Source organism: Coenobita brevimanus, chromosome 26 (assembly GCF_032717465.1).
Source record: "Coenobita brevimanus isolate Jiangsu-jjx chromosome 26, ASM3271746v2, whole genome shotgun sequence".
NCBI lineage: Eukaryota > Metazoa > Arthropoda > Malacostraca > Decapoda > Coenobitidae > Coenobita > Coenobita brevimanus.
In genome coordinates this window covers 22,885,092-22,904,779 of record NC_136979.1, presented here as the reverse complement: position 1 = coordinate 22,904,779, position 19,688 = coordinate 22,885,092, and the positions used below count along the sequence as shown (strand labels likewise).

Here is a 19,688-nt window from a genome sequence, read left to right as displayed (position 1 = left end):
TTATTGTCGTTTCCAAGCAATGGACGCTGTAAAATACAGACAAAAACTGCCTGAAAATAATGAATCAGAATGCTGTTTATTAATCACATGTAACAAATGTAAGTTACTTCATCCGGAATGTGGCAGCTGCTGACACCACTGGCACATATCAACATCGCCCATGTCTAGCGTTACGTAACAAGCAGTTTAAAATCGCATCGTTGCGTCATCGCATCGTGGAGTTATCAGGGCTCCCATTGACCTTCACATGATAGCAGATAAAATATATATTATATATATATATATATACAGATAGATAGATATATAGAGAGAGAGAGAGAGAAAAAGAGAGAGAGAGAGAGAGAGAAAAAGAGAGAGAGAGAGAGAGAGAAAAAAAAAAGGGAGAGAGAGAAAGAGAGAGAGAGCAAGAGCGAGAGAGAGAGAGAGCGTGAGAGCAAGAGCGAGAGAGAGAGAGAGAGAGAGAGAGAGCGAGATCACAAATTGTTTAAAGCCTCATTGGTCAAGACGCCCATAATTTCATTTTTACAAACAACTATCTGTTGCCATCGTGTCCGTGCCTCTTTGCCTATCTCGTACTATGTAAATTTTTACATAGCAAAGTCTGACTATAGCATTTAGCGTTTAGTATCATTAATCAGAATGTAGAAAAGATAGTAAGGTAAAAGAGTGATACAGCATCCCTAAATGCGGTGTTTGTTGTCGGGTGTTAGGAAACGCTTGATAAGGAGGATACGGAGGTGTGTGCTAGGGGTGTCAGCAATTACCGCATGCAGTATTAAGGATTCACATTTGCTATATTCAATAGCATTATGCTTTATGGTTTCCAAGCATTAACTGTGCCACTTTTCACAGCGGTAATAACTTGACAATAAAGGTATTAAAATATATATGATTTGTTACCTGGTATTGTAGATTTTTATTATATATAGCTTCCAGCCTTCCACTCATCTGTTTCAGACGTCATCCCTCACCTCTCGTGCATAGGTATCCCCCCACTCTCCTCAAACCCCCTTCCTCCCCCCCAAACTCTCTCTGTACGACTCTCTCTTACTGGCTGTGGATGCTTCGAACGCATCTCTCTACTAGTGTTTCAGAGTCAATATCTTGGCCAGCGTTGACAACGCTGTGGCCCTCGCGGGAGTGCGGCCAGCTGTACATACAGCCTTACTTCTGAAAATGGAAGTGTACCTGGTCTCTGACTAATCAGGTCAGTGATGGTTAAGAAATGGAATACATTTATTCTTCCACGTCTTCAAACTACTAAAAGAAGCATTCATCCACACATACTGTAATCTGCCGTAGATACAAGCATGTATGTCAACTTTTTCCTGCTATTATCTAAGTGCTACAGGAATATGATAGGATGAGTGGAAATTTGTGGCAAAAATAAATGGAAAAATGCAATAAAAATACTGTAACATGGTCAATGAACACAATGTATTCAGAGAACATATTCACACTCTTCATCTCGCAAATGCAAGATGAAGCTAGCATATTTCCAGAGGAATAACTTAAAACTGACTTAAAATCAAATATATCTGTGACAGTAATGATAATGGCAATGCTGATAAAGGCTAAGCAAGACACAAACACAATAAACAAAACATACTCCACCTTTCTGTATTAAGCTCTCACAACCCAAGATAAATTTATCCCAGACATGTCAAGGTTGATGTTGCCAATGCGAGAGTGCTGTTCGTAGGTGACATAGTGAAGGAACAAGAGGAGAGCATGGATCAAATTATTGCGTCCACTGCCCACTTCGCATTCTTCCTCTGGGGGCAGAACCACCTTCACATGGGGAGGGTTCAACTGAAAGAAGAAAAATTTTACTGTCTGGATGTTTTTTTTTTTTTTTTTTTTTTTTTTTTTAAAGGGGGGGGGGGGATTACTGGATGGTGTGCCAACTATTCACAGCCCCCCAAAAGCACATTTTCCACTATCTTCATGAATGGTTTAAACAACAACACAAATATCATTTTTAATCCTAATTTAAATACAGATAATATAGCCTGCATTACTTAGTGATCTATCTATCTATATCTATATACCTAGGCTGCTTCCCCCAAGGAAAGGGAGATAGCCGAGACAGGACGACTCACTCTCCATTTACTCATCCATTCAAACACATTCATTCGCATCTTAGCTCCAAAGGGGAGAACGGACAGATCCTCACCGCATCACACTGCACAAGGGTCAACTGCGCAATGCAATCAGTGACATCCGCAGCAGGGCCCGACAGCAGAACTGGTGTACCCCTGCCACATCATAACAGACCCATCCCCTTACCTGCACCTGACCTGACTAGCTGATCAGACCAAATGCGGGAGAATATCCCCTCAGGGCTGCGTCATCACTTATTCAATCATAATTTCTCTCCATTTATTTCTGTCACGCACAGTCACTCTTCCTTGCTCAACAGACATCCCTCTCGCATCCAGCGCTCTCTTCACACTGTCCATCCATCCTATTCGTGGTCTTCCTCTCAGCCTTACACCTCTCACATCAGATCTAGTTATCTTTTTCACCAATCGCTCATTATCCGTTCTCTCCATATGCCCAAACCATTGCAACATCCTCTGCTCAACTCTACCAGCCATCTCCCGAACAATTCCAGTTCTCCTTCGCACTTCTTCATTTCGCACTCGATCCATACGCGTCACTCCACACATACTCCTCAGGTAAAGCTGCAAAGAAAATGGTTGAAGAGACGAAGGGGAAGACAGGAGGAAACAGCTCCTGTGAGAAGAGTGGAGACATTGCAAGATAGTGAGAAAATGGCAGAGTATAAGAGCATAGTGGAAGAAAGATTGGGAAGGTATGAGTTAGAGCAGATGGAAGGGGTGGAAGACATGTGTAAGATATTCATGGAAGAGACAGGTGCAGCGTGTGAGGTGGTTTGTGGAGTGAGGAGGAGATGCAAGGGTGTGCAAGGGACAGCATGGTGGAATGATGAGGTGAAACAAGCTGTGGAACAAAAGAAGAAGGCATATAGCGAATGGCTAGTGAGCAGAGGTAGGGGAGAAGATGAAGAGAGAGAAGAGAGAGGTATATGTGAGAAGGAGAAGGGAGGTGAATAGACTGGTGAAGGAGAGTAAGAAGAAAGTGGATGAAGAATTTGGGAGGAATCTGAGTGTGGAATGGAGGGAGAGTAAGAAATTGTTTTGGAAGAAGGTAAAGAAAGTAAGGCAGTGTGAAAGGGGAAACAGTAGGGGAGTGAAAGATAGGAATAATAGATTGTTGGTGGAGAAGAGAGAGAATTGAGAAGATGAAAGGAGCACTTTCAAGATTTGTTGAATGTAGAGAGTGAGAGCAATGTGAGTAAAAGTCGTTGGGGAATGGCTGGGAGAAGAAGAGATGAGTGGAGGGAGGAAGAGATCAGTAGGGCGGAAGTAGTGGAAGCAATGAAGAAGATCAAGATGAGAAAGACCCCAGGAATTGATGGTGTGTGTGGTGAAATGCTGAGGTATGGGGGTGAGATTGTAGTGGAGTTCATAAGGAAGTTGTGTAGATTGGCTTGGGAAGAGGGAAGGGTTCCAGAGAAATGGAAATCAGGTATAACTGTTCCTTTATACAAAGGACCAGGGGAGAGAGAAGTATGTGGTAACCATAGGGGTATTTGCCTTCTTAGTGTGACTGGAAAAATATATAGCAGAATACTCATTGATAGGGTTAGGCATATGACAAAGGAGCTAGTTGGAGAAGAACAAGGGGGATTTAGGAAGGGAAAAGGGTGTGTAGATCAGATATTTGTTCGAAGATGTTTAGTGGAGAAGTATCTAGAGAAGGGAAAGAAAGTGTATGCTGTCTTCATGGGCTTGGAGAAAGCTTATGACAAAATAGATAGGCAAGGTATGTTGAAGGTATCAAGAATATATGGAGTGGATGGGAAATTGTTGAGTGCTGTGAAGAGTATGTACGAAGGGGCTAGGGCTACGGTGCGAGTTGATGGTTAGCTGAGCGAGTTCTTTGATCTCAACGTGGGACTGAAACAGGGTTGTGTGATGTCTCCATGGCTACTTAATATATACATGGATGGGGTTGTAAAGGAGGTGCAAGGTAGGGCAGTGGATGTGGGGGTGGCTCTAATGAATGAGGGTGAGATGTGGAAGATTCCGGTGTTGCTGTTTGCTGATGATACAGTATTGTTGAGTGAAGATGAATAGGAGTTGCAAGGTTTGGTGAATGAATTTGGGACAGTGTGTAGGAAGAGGAATCTGAAAGTTAATGTACACAAGAGTAAAGTTATGGTGTTTGAGAGGAATGAAGTCACAGAGTGTGCAGTGAGGCTGGATGGTGAGGATATGAAGAATGTGAGTGCATTCAAGTACTTGGGTAGTGTGATGGGTATGGATGGAACATTGGGGGATGAAGTGCGTGAAAGGGTACAGTAGGGAAGGAAGGTTGTTGGTTCACTGAAAGCAGTGATGAGAAATAGGGAGGTGAGTATGGAAGTTAAGAATTCACTGCATGATAGTATTGAGATCCCTACCCTGACATATGGAAGCGAGGCATGGACCTTGCTAGAGGAGAACAAGTCAAGAGTGAGAGCAGTGGAAATGAGTTACTTGAGAGGAGCATGTGGAGTGACATGGAGGGAGAGGTTTACGAATGAAGACGTGAAGGAACGTTGTGGGGTGAATGTGGACGTGGTTGAGAAGATTAGGAGAAATACACTGAGGTGGTTTGGACATGTGGAGAGAATGGAGAATGAAAGAACAACTAAAAGGGTGTATGTAGGTGAGGTTGAGGGAGGGAGGGGGAGGAGTAGACCGAGGATGAGAAGGGATGGAGTTGAGAGGTATATGAGGGAGGGGGGAGTGAGTTGGGGGGAGGGTAGTCAAATGGTGGGTGAAAGAGCGACTTGGAGGCGTTTTGTCTGCAACCACCCTTTGCAGGATTAGGGCGACGGGCTATAAATAGATAGATAGATTAACCTCTTGATGCCGGGTGATTTATAGTGTGGTTGTCCTCACTACAGGCAAAATTCCCAAAACAGCCTTTTTCAAATCTTTCATATCTGGTAAAGTATTAGTTAGGGAAACAATTTAAAGACCATATTATTCATCAACTCTTCTTCTTGCAAATGAAAGCATCCCCAAGGTGCAGGTGGTCATGGAGATGTGTAGGGACGTGAAGAAGATGAGTAGCTTTTGGCACCTGAAGCGGGATATCTTCATGTGTAAGTGCACGGGCCCTGACTTTGGCACAACTCTCAATAAGATAACTTCTCCACTACTAGATAAACTAGACACAGTGGCATCCATGGCACATCCTACGATACTAACACCAAGCCCTTTCCTAGTATCTTTGGAAAGAGGCTTGGCAGGGGTAGATGAAGCAAGGGGTCTGCATAATGTGAGAACAGAAATGGACGTGGAGGCTTCAGAAAACATCATTCTATACCTGGCAAAGTCATGGGACAGACTGATGCACACTAGCATGCGCTGGCAGGAGTCTCTCCCTACCCTTTGGTGGCAAAATCAAACACAAGCCAGATCAAACTATGGCGGGAATGCACTTGCAGCAAATGCTGACACCCAGTGGCCTCCGTCCACCTCAATCGCGTCAGCATATCACGTCGACCGGTGCTTAGGGGTTAATCAGGTAAAGTATGAACACAGTACCTTGTGAGACCTGTCTCTCAACACACCAATAATCCCTCCTTGTATTAAAAAATCATCCAGGCGACTGCATCCACATGCATCTAATAGTATGACATGGAATTTGGGAGAAAAATGGGAAAATGCATTTTTTCTTAATCTTGTAAATGGTAATTACATGGGAAAGGAGTGGGGTATAAAAACCAACCCTTCTTTGTATGACTGACCATAAATATTCATGTACTGTATACATATATGTATGTTTACTTATCTATCTATCTATCTCCCAAAAGTTCCAGTAATTTGAACAGAGGGAGCCAACCATTTGCAGTTTTGCCTTTTGCCAGCAGGAGGAGTCAGCAGCACTCCTTGTATGTCAGTGTGGCCCCGGCCATGTCTGTGAGTGGAAGTGTTATTGAGCTACGCTTACTATTGTAACGTGGTGGTTGGTGGTTTGGTGGTTTTGCAATGGCGGACCAATGGCACAGCAATGTCAAGTCGATGTTGATTGTTTTCTTCGATATCCAAGGGATTGTTCATGACGAATTCGTCCCATCTGGTCAGTCCATCAGCGGAAAGTTTTACTGTGAAGGTTTGCAGTGTCTGAGAGACAACATCCACAGCAAATGTCTGGAACAGTGGAAGAACAAGGACTGGATCCTACATCATGACAATGCCCCCACCCACACATCAATTGTTGTCCAGCAGTTCCTGACTTCCACTAACACAGTAGTCATTCCCCACTTAGCCTATTCATCTGACTTAGCCCCCTGCGACTTTTTCCTGTTTCCCAAGATGAAATTATGACTAAAAGGAAGTCGATTTGACTTGATTTAGGAGATCCAGACAGAATCGCAGGAGGTCCTCAAGACCATCATGCCTGAAGCCTTCCAGGGATGCATGGACCACTGTATACATGCCCAGTGCGACTACTTCAATGGAAACAGTGAGAACTAGGAGGTACAGTACCTTATTTTCCTATAATATTCAAATTACTGGAACTTTTGGGCAGCACCTCGAGTGTTTGTGTGTATATATGTATACAATGAGTCCTTGATATACGAAAGGGATAGGGACCAAAAAAATCTTTCATGATTCGAAATTTTGTATATCGGAACGATTTTCCCCACTGAAATATATATAAAAGGGGGGATGCGTCCCAGGACCCCCTCAGACCACCACCTAAATTTCACCCCCTTGATTAAGAAGTAAGCAATACCTGTATACAACTGTAGAAAAGGAGGTGGCCATATTCTTGTACATCTCCTTTTTGCTTCATCACAGTTCCAGTGGTGGAAACAGCAAGGCCTAAAGCACGCCCAATCTCCGAGACTCCCTGTCCCTCATGGGGTCTTATAATTTCCAATTTCCTTTTCAGAATTACAGTACGGTGCTGCTGCTTCTTTGCAGCAGGCTCCCCCAATGCTGGAGATGATGCAGGGTGCTTGGGAGGCATGGCGAAACAATACGAAAAGATGAAGGGCTGCGAAAATATCCTCACGTACAGCGAGGGTGTAAGGAGAGGAGGGACGTGGACTCAACTGAAAAGCGCGTGAAAATTTGTTTACCAGAGAGGAGTTAGTTCGTTTTCTCTTGGCAAGCAAGTGCGGTGCTATGCACCGTGCCCATTTTGAATTTTTCATACAGTATTCCATTAACCCTTTCATAGTTGCCAGCCCTGAACAACACTTCACTGTTTCGGTGTGAATGACATTGAGTTAGGGCATTATAAAAAAATGCGAACAATTACGGGAAGGGAACAAAGGTCACTGGTGTGTGTACATGACCCTACTCTACCATCCCATCAGTCAGGCGCTCTCTTCACTCCACGCCGATGTTTACATGCTTATGTTACATGTGCCCTAATTTTGAGTAAGTTTCTTTCTGCAAGAGAACATAATTTACCACCCTCAAAATAGTCAGAAAAATAAAGAAGACAAACTAGAGGAATATGAACTGAATTGGTATGGTCTTTAGGCTGTATGTTTACACGAAAGATTATGGGTTTTACAATTTTAAGAGATGATATGGAACAAAAATGTTCGCTAATAATAAAAAAAAAAATTACTCTTTCATCCCACGTGGTCTCGTAGGTTAGCATTCAGTCCCACATTCTTCGTTCGCTATCACTCTTCCCAATATATTTCGGACCGACTGAGCACAGTTATTTCTGCTCCTTAGAGTTAGTGTACATTTACTGCTCATTCTTTTGTTTGTTCTTATGTGTTTGAGTGAAAGAGAGAGGACTGATACAAACAACAATGTATTCCATTATCGCTTTCAGAGCTGCTGGCCCTGAACAATGCCTTACTGTACTGGTGTCAGTGACGTTGAGTTAGGGCGAGCTAAAAAAAAAATGCGAGCAATTATGGGAAGGGAATGAGGGTCACTGGTGTGTTTACACGACCCTACTCTACCACTTCAAGCATTCTGGCGTTTACAGTTCACTTTGTCCCAGATGTTTTCGGCCAATGTATACATGCTGATGTAACATGCATCCTAATTTTATTAATTCTTTCACGAATCATAGCAAATCACAGGATGGGTTTAAAAAAAAAAAAAAAAAAAGGGCCAGGTGTGCCAGACGAGTCTTTTCACATATGTAAGAAAGAGAAATTGGTTTTAGAACTTTGAAAAAATGGTCCCAAGGCCGACCACAGGAGCACGCAAATATCTGAACCCATACCCACTGAGGGGGCTAAACATAAGTTTTACTTTATGCAGTAAAAGCACCTTACCAAATCAGTTCTTCCTGATAGTCTGGTATATTTTTCAGATTATTTCTGGGTTGGCAAATACAGTAAACGTTTCTTATTAAATCTGTTTCCCCGTCATTTTTAGCTGTTCTGGTGTGACAACTCTTGTTTATTTCATTAACATAATGGCGGCAAGGACTGTTCTTCCCTAAGTGTTTAACTAAACCTGGTCAAACCGAGCTTATCTGTACCTAATAATTTTAACCTAACCTAACCTCCAATTGGGAAATTGGGAAACGATATCCACCTTTGAGCACGCTGAGTTCCTTCCACTGCGCTGGAAACGATCGTAGGGGAAAGTGACGATAATAATGGGGAGGAAATTTTTCAGCAAGAAAAAGTAATTTGCCAAACTGACAGTTGTCAGAAAATTACAGAAACAAGCTGGAGGATTATGCATTGAATTGGTAAGGTCTTTCTGCTGCTTCAAGTGTACAATGAAAGACCCAAGTATCTTCCCAAAGTCTGACGAATATAGCATGGAAAAATCGAACCATTTGAAATATGCACTAGATGAAACAGGGTTTTCATTGTATTTATCCTGGTGTAAATTTTCTTCAGACTGAACTGGGAAGATAGTTGTGTCTTTCATTGTACATTTACCGGTAATTAAATCAATCTAAATACTGTATTTCCAATTTCCTCTCAAGAGTGAGAGTATGATTCTGTTTCTTCTTTGCACCTGGTTCCCCAGATGCTGGAGATGATGCAGGGCGCTGGGGAGGCATGGTGAAAATACGAAAAGATGAAGAACGACGAAAAACAGCGTTATGTACAGCGAAGCTGAGAGGAGAGGACGGACGTGACTCGACTGGGAAGCACGCGAAAATGTGTTTACCAGAGAGGAGTTAGTTTGTTTTTTTGCCGCAAGCGAGCGCAGCGCTGTGCAGCGCGCTCATTTTGAATTTTTTGTATTTCCTCTCGTATTGCTTTTCATACCATCGAGACGGATACTTTCGTATTGTGGAATTTGTCCTACATTTATCACTTTCGTACCATCGGAAATTCGTACTTTGAGTTTTCATATTTCAAAGACTCACTGTATAATATATATATATATATATATATATATATATATATATACAGTAAAAGTTTGATATAGCGAAAGCGGGATAAAACGGAAGCTTGAGAAAACGGAACAACTTTTTTCCGTAAGGTACTTGAAACATACCGGAAGTTTTCTGTCCTGTCGCAAAGAGTCAGGTTTCAGTAACGGAAACAAGCTGGTTTGTACGAGGCTGTGGAAAAATCGCGATACACAAGTCATATCCCCCCCATTTGGAGGTGAGTTATTTACTGTTTTATTTATTATTATTACTGTATTATTATTACCACTGTGGATTCTGACTGCTCTGTGTGTATAAATATAACTAGCATAGGCAGCATGTCTGTGTGTAACAAAAGAAGCTATTAAGTAGCAACTGTGTATAGGCTTCAGGTCACGAGTTAGGGAAGAAATATTGGAAAAATCACAAATTTCCCAAAAATTCCATTCCATCTAGGGTTTTGGAATGGAAGCTTAAAAAGGCGGAATACTGTATTTGATAAAACGAAATAGGGGTTGGCTGAATTATTCCGTTATATCAAGCTTTTAATATATATATATATATATATGTAGGAGCCTCTGTGGTACAGTGGTAGAGTGTGTGTTTCGTACACGGGTGAACATGGGTTCGCACCCCCCCAGAGTAATAAACTTTGGGAGTGTTCACCCGGCCACGTACTGAATTGGCGAACATAAGGGGTGCTGTGGTTGAACCAGTGTCGCTTACTGTAACGTACACTTGCACCCAGTCGGCTTGCGCGGGCCAATTACACCTGGTTCACAGACTACACACACATCCAAAGCCACTCCAACACTACAATTACACTATTAAGCACTTCTCACCCTACATACAATTTCTACCAGACAGCCTAAGTCACTTGCTAGAGATACATTGGCTGTATCGTCCCGACTTCGGTTGGGATAGGCCGGTCCTGCAGTGGATACTCAAACGGCTGCTGCTGATGATGATGATATACATTATATGTATGTATGTATACAGTAATCCCTCTACTCTCAGATGTAATAGAGCCAAAGGCATGTCTGGAAAGTGGTCCCGTCCGGAAAGTGGGCCCCTGGCTCCTGGACTGGTACTTAACCCCTAAAACGCGGCTGTGTACGCGCGATCCCCCCCCTGTGGCGGGGTTGTAGCGGGGTCTGAGTACCTGTGGAAAAATATTAGCCAAAAATCATAGATCAACCCTAGAGCATTAAAATTTTTATGGCATATATTACTTACATTCAGCTATCTCCTGAGCCACATGTTGAGCCTTCGTTGACTACCCAAGGACTTGTGAAGACTTGCAAAGTTGGGTAACAAAGTCTTCACTCTCACACCTCCAGAAACCCGGTTTTCTTTCTACCACAGCCTCAATCTGTCACAGTACACTTTATACAACAACGTACAGGTTGTTTGGAATCCGTATTTGTAAATAAGAACTGAAAATAAGGCTAAAATGGATGGAGCGCACGGCCGACATGCAGCGCGGTGGCGATCTTCCCGTCAATATTGTCACATTTGCCTTTTCTCGGCAAAAAACACGTATACTCCTTTTTTTTCCATCATAGGACTTCGCAAACGTTTGCCTGTCACTATTACGGTAATAAAAATCAATGTCACTACCAGTATTGTGGACTGGGAATGAGGAAGACCACCGCGGCGCGAGTTTATTCAGCCTTACGGCAGGCACTTTATTCTCGCTCCTGTCGGCCACTCGCACTTCATTTCTATCGCTCACTTTCACTGTATCTTTTTTTTTTTGCCTTATTCATCAGTGTCACTGTCCAGTGTTATAAAAATAATATTTTATACACAAAAAACTTTTACTTTCAGAACACAGAATAGGAAAATATGCTTTTATCTTTTTACACTGGAGTGACTGTCACTCGCAATACTTATATGATTACTATGTACAATTATTTACAACAAAAAACACTGTAACTGTCAGTGCTTTTACAAGTACATACACTAATTTACACTCATCAGGCTGTCACTGTCAGCACGTAAAAGAAAACTAAACAATATTATCACTGTCACTCTCAGTATTTTTCCCAATATTTTTACCCTTATTTTCAAAATCTACTTAGGCTGTGGTAGTCGAAAAAACACGGGTAAGCACAGAGGGGAACTTTGCACTCTTTGCACTGCAAGGAGGTGCGCCTAAAAGTTCTTTCCTGCCTGGTAGTGTGGCTGCACACATGACACCTCCTCAGTGCTTTCCCCCTCTTTGCAGTGGCTCCAGGCGGTGTCGCTGAAGGTAGGCCATACACTGTAGGCGGTCTGGAGGTGTGTGAGGGTGGCGTTTGGGACCTGTTGAAAGCACCTGGCCATAACGCTGAAGCAGCTGGTAGACACAAGTCTTGGAGAATCTTCTGAGAGAGTAGTTGGCTGGCTTCCTGTTCTTGATTTTATACAGGATGAAGGCGTTCAACATGCACATGTCAATCAAGTGCAAGAACACCTTCCTGTACCAACGACGATTTTTCCTCAGACAGTCAATCTCTCCAATCATCATATCCGACTTGTCCACCAGCCGCATATTGACGTTATAGTCAATTACAGCATCAGGCTTCATCACAGGCTCGCCAGTCCTTCTGTCGACCTTCCCTGTTGCCAGCATTTCACCCTTGTGTACTGTGGTGAGCATGTTCACGACTCTCTTATCATGCCACCTGATCGCAAGCATCTTGTCAGATTTCTTCAGGTGCACGTCTCCCCGCTTTGACTTTTCAGCCTCTGGGAAGGCAGGGTAATGTGCCCTGTTACTTCTGACAGTGCCACAGGAGCCGACGCCGTGTTCAGAAAGGTACTTGGCGAGTTTTGGAGCTGTATAATAATTGTCCGTATACAGGACATGATTCTCGCCAAAGTACTTTTCCAAAAGCACTTTCACCAAAGAACCAGAGAATCCAAGGGGGTCAGTCTTATCCAAGTCGACATTGCTGGCGGTGTAGATGACGAAGTCAAGGATGAACCCCGTCTTGCAGTCGCACAGCACGAAAAACTTGATTCCAAAGCGGTGGCGTTTGCTTGGAATGTACTGGACGAACCGAAGACGGCCCCTGAACAATACCAAAGACTCGTCAATCACGACTTTCTTGAAAGGGCGCAAGAACCTCGTAAACTTATCTTTGATCATGTTCAGGATTCCCCTCACTTTCCATAATGGGTCAGTTTGGGAAGGCTCATCATTATTCGCGAAGTGAAGATAAGTCATCAGCTGCCTAAAACGATCGCGGCTCATGTATTTATTGAATATTGGTGTTGGGCACAGCTCGTCGGAACCCCAGTACTCTTCCAACTTATGCTTCCAGTTGTGCGGCATAAGCAACATCAAGGCAATAAATACAAAAAGCTCGCGGATCGTCAAAGGCACCCATGATGCCATCCGCGACGTGGATGGCGTCGCAGCCTCACCTTCTTCTTCGCGAATTGGCGCACATTGCCCCTCGTACCTGTTGGTCTCTGTACAGATGTGCTCCATAACCTCGTCGTCAAGGAAGGCCAACAGGTAGTCAACACATTCACCATCGTCGTCCACAGGGAAGTCAGCCTGAAGTCCACACTCACTTTCGTCAAAGGGCAGATCTTCAGGCACAAAATCTGATCCCTCTGACCACACAAAAGCATCTAAAGTTCCCTGCCTAGGCTGGGAGGTGCTTGGGGCGGCTGGGGGTGAGGCAGGTCGTGTGGGAGTGGGTGAGGCAGGCTGGGCAATAGTAGGTAAGGGAGAGGTTATCCCAGGCCGTGTTGGTGTTGTGGTGGTGGTGGTGGTGGTTGGAGGGAGATTATCGCTTGGGTCAAGGTCATCTGCGGTGGCGTGACTCCTGAGTTGCCTAGTGGGAGTTAGCCTAGGGGACTTAACTTTACTGACACGAACACTAGGCCTACGATAACCTCTCATACGTAACATTGCTCGTCTACTTCCCTTTCTCGGTGGTGATGGAGACTCCGATGACTCAGGAGACAGGACAGCAGACGAGGAGGACGAGAGAAGAGGGCTGGGAGAACGTGGCAGGCTTGCGGTGGTGTGGCGTGGCGTAGTGGACAATGGCGGTGCACTGCTGTCTCCGCTCCTCTTCCTTTTCTCTCCCTTTCCATATTCGAGGCCCCTTTTCACCGGGGCCTTCCCTGTAGAGGTGCTGGGCACAGTCACAGTTTCCTCGGGCACAGAAATCATCACTTCAGGGGCTGAATCAGCACTCGATTGTGTCTCTGATTCAGCCAGGCTAGACAAAACACCCACGTCACTGCCGTAGTCCATAGAGGCTTTCAACAGTTCAGATGCTATGGCCGAGTCACTTAGCCCCTTGGTAGTCACTTGTAAAGTTTTGAAGGGCGTAGAGGTAACAAAACCCTTTTTCGGAGGGCTAGAAGGCACGGAACTAGAAGAGCTAGAGCCTGACATGGTGTCACCGTGGCAGATTTGCGTGGACTGACGCTAATCTGGGGCAAACCGCGCGAAAAAATGACAGTGTGACAACTGGGGAAACAAGCGTTTCCCAATAGCAAAAAGTGCTTGCGAGATGACGGCGCAGATTGACACGTATCAGCCATCCGCGCGTTGCCATATCGCACGACGAGGGAGGGCCGCGCATCGGTGCGTCCGTGGGTAAAAAAAATGAGACTTGGCAACAACCGAGGTCAGTAGTACAAAGGTCAAGTGTGCTAAAAGTAGCTCACGGGTGGCGGGACTGAGAGACAATACCAGCTTGAGCCTGCTTGCCCGCGGTTATTCAAAATTAACTCAAATCGCAAACGCGACGACCCGCCGTCTTGCCCTTTGGGCCGACTGTCGCAAAAGCGACGATCCGCGTTTTAGGGGTTAAGGACCCTAACCCAGCCTAACTCTGAAAGCCACCTAAATAACTCCCTACTGGACATGCATAGCACCTATTTAAACCTATTGAAGACCCTATTCACACCAATAATGGACATAAAGCATGAAATAAATGAAAAGGAACCAAAGAATGAGGAAACAGAAATGACTGTACCTCAGCCAGGGTACTTACAGCACGTTGGTGGCCGCCTTTTCTAAGGTTTTGGCAGTGGTAAAAATGCTCTTGAAGCACGTACAATAATCCAGTGTTGTGCTGCACTTAGTTCTTTGCACTCTGAGTTATAATTGTTTAACACTGCACATTGTTCTTAGCTGCACCACGCCAGTTTCAACTGCCAACTTGCACTCCACAGTTAATCCTTTGCACTCTAAATTCTAATTACTTAACACTGCACAACACTGTAAATTCCCACGTGGCCTACTGGCGAGGTATTGCAGTTTATTCACTGTTTATTCACAAAAAATGAGCAAGTGTGGCTTCCATTGCGATAAGCATCTACTCGTGATTGAAGTTAGGCAGTAACTGTTGGAGATGAGTGTTGGTGACGGGGAAACAGAGTTGCCTGATTGCAAAGGCCACATTACCAAACTCCTCAATTTTCATTACTAAATTTAACTTTTCATTACCAAATTTGTAAAGCCAGCATTTATTCTTCACTAATTATATATACAAGTGGAAATACTGTACATGTAATCACTCTTCTTATAATTAACAGCATGTTGATTATTTTCACACAGTGTTGGCTAGCAGATTAATCAGAGAGAGCAAACAATCCACCATCTCCATCCTGTGTATCATCATGCACGTGAAAAATCCGTTTGGCAATGCATTACAGTAATCCCCGTACTTTCCGGACGCCCACTTTCCGGACACCCCACTTACCGGACATTGTGGGCCTGGACCTTCGGAACTCAAAAATGGCCAAAAAAAAGAAAAAAATCCCCCCAAAATCTTAATTTTTTCCAACCCGTAATTTGAAATTGTCGCTCGGCACTGAACAGCTGTTACATCACGGACCCTTCACCCCTTCCTTCCTCCCCCCTCCCCTGTCAGGGTTGCCATTTGGTATTTTTCATTACCAAATGTGGGCCAATTTGGCAACGAAAAATTCGTTTGGTAATGAATCCGAATAATGGATTACCAAATGGATTTTTCACATGTTCAGAATAATGGATTACCAAATGGATTTTTCACATGTATGAGAATACACAGGAGATGGGGGATAGTTTGCTCTCTCTGATTAACCCCTTTGTTACCACATCCCCCCTTACCCCGGTCAGCTACCCCCCCTGCCAAACCGAATTTCCCCCAGGCGTGGCTCTTTGGTGGGGTAATATTTATTTTATCATTACATCATTTCTATTTGCTTTATATTATTTATTTTTGTATTGGTAAGTAGATAATGACCACGAGACGTGTTTATGATATATTAAAATAATGTCTATCTATCTATCTATCTATCTATAGCCCGACGCCCTAATCCCGCAAAGGGTGGCCGCAGACAAAACGCCTCCAAGTCGCTCTGTCACCCACCATTTGATTACCCTCCCCCCAACTCACCCTTCCTCCCTCATATACCTCTCAACTCCATCCCTCCAACTCATCCTCAGTCTACCCCTCCCTCTCCCTCCCTCCATCTCACCTACATACACCCTCTTAGTCGTTCTTTCATTCTCCATTCTCTCCACATGTCCAAACCACCTCAGTGTATTTCTCCTAATCTTCTCAACCATGTCCACATCCACCCCACAACGTCCCTTCACTTCTTCATTCGTCAACCTGTCCCTCCATGTCACTCCACATGCTCCTCTCAAGTAAGTTATTTCCACTGCTCTCACTCTTGTCTTGTTCGCCTCTAGCAAGGTCCATGCCTCGCTTCCATACGTCAGGGTAGGGATCACAATACTACCATGCAGTGACTTCTTCCATGCTCACCTCCCTATTTCTCATCACTGCTTTCAGTGAACCAACAACCTTCCTTCCCTGCTGTACCCTTTCACGCACTTCATCCCCCAAAGTTCCATCCTTACTCATCACACTACCCAGGTACTTGAATGCACTCACACTCTCCATATCCTCACCATCCAACCTCACTGTACATTTTGTGACTTCATTCCTCTCAAACACCATAACTTTACTTTTGTTTATATTAACTTTCAGTTTCCTCCTCCTACACACTGTCCCAAATTCATTCACCAAACCTTGTAACTCTCATTCATCTTCACTAATGACAATATTACATGTCTAACCAACTGATTTAGTAAACATACAATATACAGATAAATATAGTAGATAGAAAAATAAATCAATGAACAGGGAGGAGAATAATGATTGTATTACTTACCTTGTCAGTATAAAGAAGATCCATGAAGAATGAGGTAGGAGACAGGCAGGTCAAAAGTAGGTGGGGGTGGGGCGATGCGCTTCAAGGCCAAACTGATACCAGAATCAGTATCACTTTCCCCACTATTATCTGTCACTTCACTGTCATTCTCGGGCATGTACTCCTCATCAGAGTTGCTCACAGTTATGTCAGATTGTGTTTCGTTATCGTCAGACACTTAAAAGTCACTATCCAAGTCAGATTCATTGCCGTAGGATGCCATGGGACAGAAGTAAATCCAAAAGCACTGACACGTTCGGCTGCTTGAAAAACACTACGGTGTGCTCTCACACAGTTTCCTGCTAAGCTAGCGACAGTCCCCTTACCAAGAAGCATTATCTGGTCATATTATATCACATGTTATAGGGCATTATATATACCAAATTCAAAATATATAGGGTACAATGACCTACACAACATATCTGAGTCATTTTCATAAAACTATGCCCCATGGCAGGGGCATATGGCAGGGGAGTGCGGCATCAGTGACAAAATTGCCATATGTCATCACACATGGGATCACAAAGCACCCAAACCGAGGAAGAGGTGGCCCAATAGGCTCCTATAATGATCGTGAGTACTAGGGTACTCATGATCGTATTCGGTTCCGCTGCTGACATTTCATTTTGAGTACGGAGGTACACATTTCGGAAATTCAGTAAAGAAGGGGTTAATCTGCTAGCCAACACAGCGTGAAAATAATCAACATGATGTTAATTATAAGGAAAGTGATTACATGTATTTCCACTTGTATATATAATTAGTGAAGAATAAATGCTAGCTTTATGAATTTTGTAATGAGAAGTTAAATTTGGTAATGAAAATTGAGGAGTTTGGTAATGTGACCCTTGCGAACTGGCAACTCTGTTTCCCCGTCACAAACACTCCAACACTTACTGCTTAACTTCGATCGCGAGTGGATGCTTATCACAGTGGATGCCACATGTGCTTGTTTTTTTTTGTGAATAAACAGTGAATAAACCGCAATACCTCGCCAGTAGACCACACGGGAATTTACGGTGTTGTGCAGTGTTAAGAAATTAGAATAGAGTGCAAAGGATTAACTGTGGAGTGCAAACTGGAGGTTGAAACTGGCGTGTTGCAATTAACAATGTGCAGTGTTAAACAATTATAACTCAGTGCAAAGAATTACTGTAAGTGCAGCACAACACTGGATTACTGTACGTGCTTCAAGAGCATTTTCACCACTGCCAAAGCCTTAAGAAGGTGGCCACAGAAGTGTTGTAAGTATCCTGGCTGAGGTATAGTCACTTCTAATTCCTCATTCTTTGGTTCCTTTTCATTTATTTCATGCTTTATGTCCATTATTGGTGTGAATAGGGTTTTAAATAGGTTTAACTAAGTGCTATGCATGTCCGGTAGGGAGTTATTTATGTGGCTTTCAAATTAGGCTGGGTTTCAGTTATAAGTACCAGTCCAGCAGTCAGAGGTCCACTTTCCAGACAGGACCACTTTCCGGACATGCCTTTGGCTCTATTACATCAGATAGTAAAGGGATTACTGTATTCTGATTCATTACCAAACAAATTTTTCATTACCAAATTGGCCCACATTTGGTAATGAAACATACCAAATGGCAACCCTGACAGGTAAGGGGGGAGGGGGGAGGAAGGAAGCGGTGAAGGGTCTGTGGTGTAACAGCTGTTCGGTGCCACGTGGCAATTTCAAATTACAAGTGGGAAAAAATTCGGATTTTTTTGGAATTTTTTTCTTTTCTTGGCCATTTTTGGGTTCTGAAGGTCCAGGCCCACAATGCCCAGTAAGTGGGGTGTCCAGAAAGTGGACATATATATATATATATATATATATATATATATATATATATATATATATATACAGTAATCCCTATACTATCCGGACGCCCACTTTCTGGACACCCTACTTACCAGACATTGTAGGCCTGGGCCTTCAGAACCCAAAAATGCCCCCCAAAAGAAAAAATTACCACCTCCCCAAAGTCCAATTTTTTCCCCTCTCGTAATTTGAAATTGCCGCACGGCGCCAAACAGCTGCTTACACCATGGCCCCTTCACCCTTTCCATCCCCCCCCCTCTCCCCTCCCCTGTCATAGTTGCCATTTGGTATTTTTCAATACCAAATGTGGGCCAATTTGGTAATGAAAAATTCGTTTGGTAATGAATCACAATAATGCATTACCAAACAGATTTTTCACATGTATGAGGATACACAGGATGATGATGGTGGATTGTCTGCTCTCTCTGATTAAACTGCAGGCCTACATAGTGTGAAAATAATCAACATGCTGTTAATTATAAGGAGAGTGATTACATGTAATTCCAATTGTATATATGATTAGTGAAGAATAAATCCTACCTTTTCGAATTTGGTAATGAAAAGTTAAATTTGGTAATGAAAATTGAGGAGTTTGGTAATGTGGCCATTGCAATCAGGCAACTCTATTTCCCCGCACCAAGAGTCATTGCCTAACTTCGATCGCAAGCAGGTACTTATCACAGTGGATGCCACACGTGCTCGTTTTTTGTGAATAAACTGCAGTACATCGCCAGTAGACCACACAGGAATTTACATTGTTGTGCAGTGTTCAGAAATTAGAATTCAGAGTGCAAAGGATTAACTGTGGTGTGCAAACTGGAGGTTGAAACTGGCGTGGGGCAAAGAATTACTCTAAGTGCAGCGCAATACTGGATTACTGTACAGTAATCACTCCAATATCCGACATAATAGAGCCATAGGTAGGTCCGGATAGTGGTTCTGTCCGGATATTGGGCCCCAGCTTATGGATTTGTACTTATGGACCCTAACTCAGAGAAACACCTATACAACTCCCTCTGGACATGCATAGCATCTATTTAAGAATCAAATCACACCAATAAGGCACATAAATGGCTGAAATAAAGGCAAAAGAAACATAAAATGAGGGTTTAGAAGTAGGTTCATACAATAATAAACATTCTGGTGACTGGCTCCTGGACTGGTACTTATGGACCCTAACCTAGCCTAACTCAGAAAAACACCTTCCTACTGCACATGCATAGCTCCTAACACCCTATTCACACCAA

The 19,688-nt window shown here is 43.5% G+C and overlaps 1 protein-coding gene across 1 annotated transcript in view; it reads right to left on the bottom strand.

The window, feature by feature from the left end:
- Positions 1–1,080: 1,080 nt before the first annotated feature.
- LOC145394076 (transmembrane protein 209) overlaps positions 1,081–19,688 on the bottom strand; it is a 478,224-nt gene continuing 459,616 nt past the window's right edge. The window contains exon 12 of the mRNA XM_080268043.1: positions 1,081–1,812. Coding sequence (XP_080124169.1) covers positions 1,624–1,812 — 189 coding nt within the window. The 3' untranslated portion in view covers positions 1,081–1,623. The remainder of the gene's footprint in view (positions 1,813–19,688) is intronic.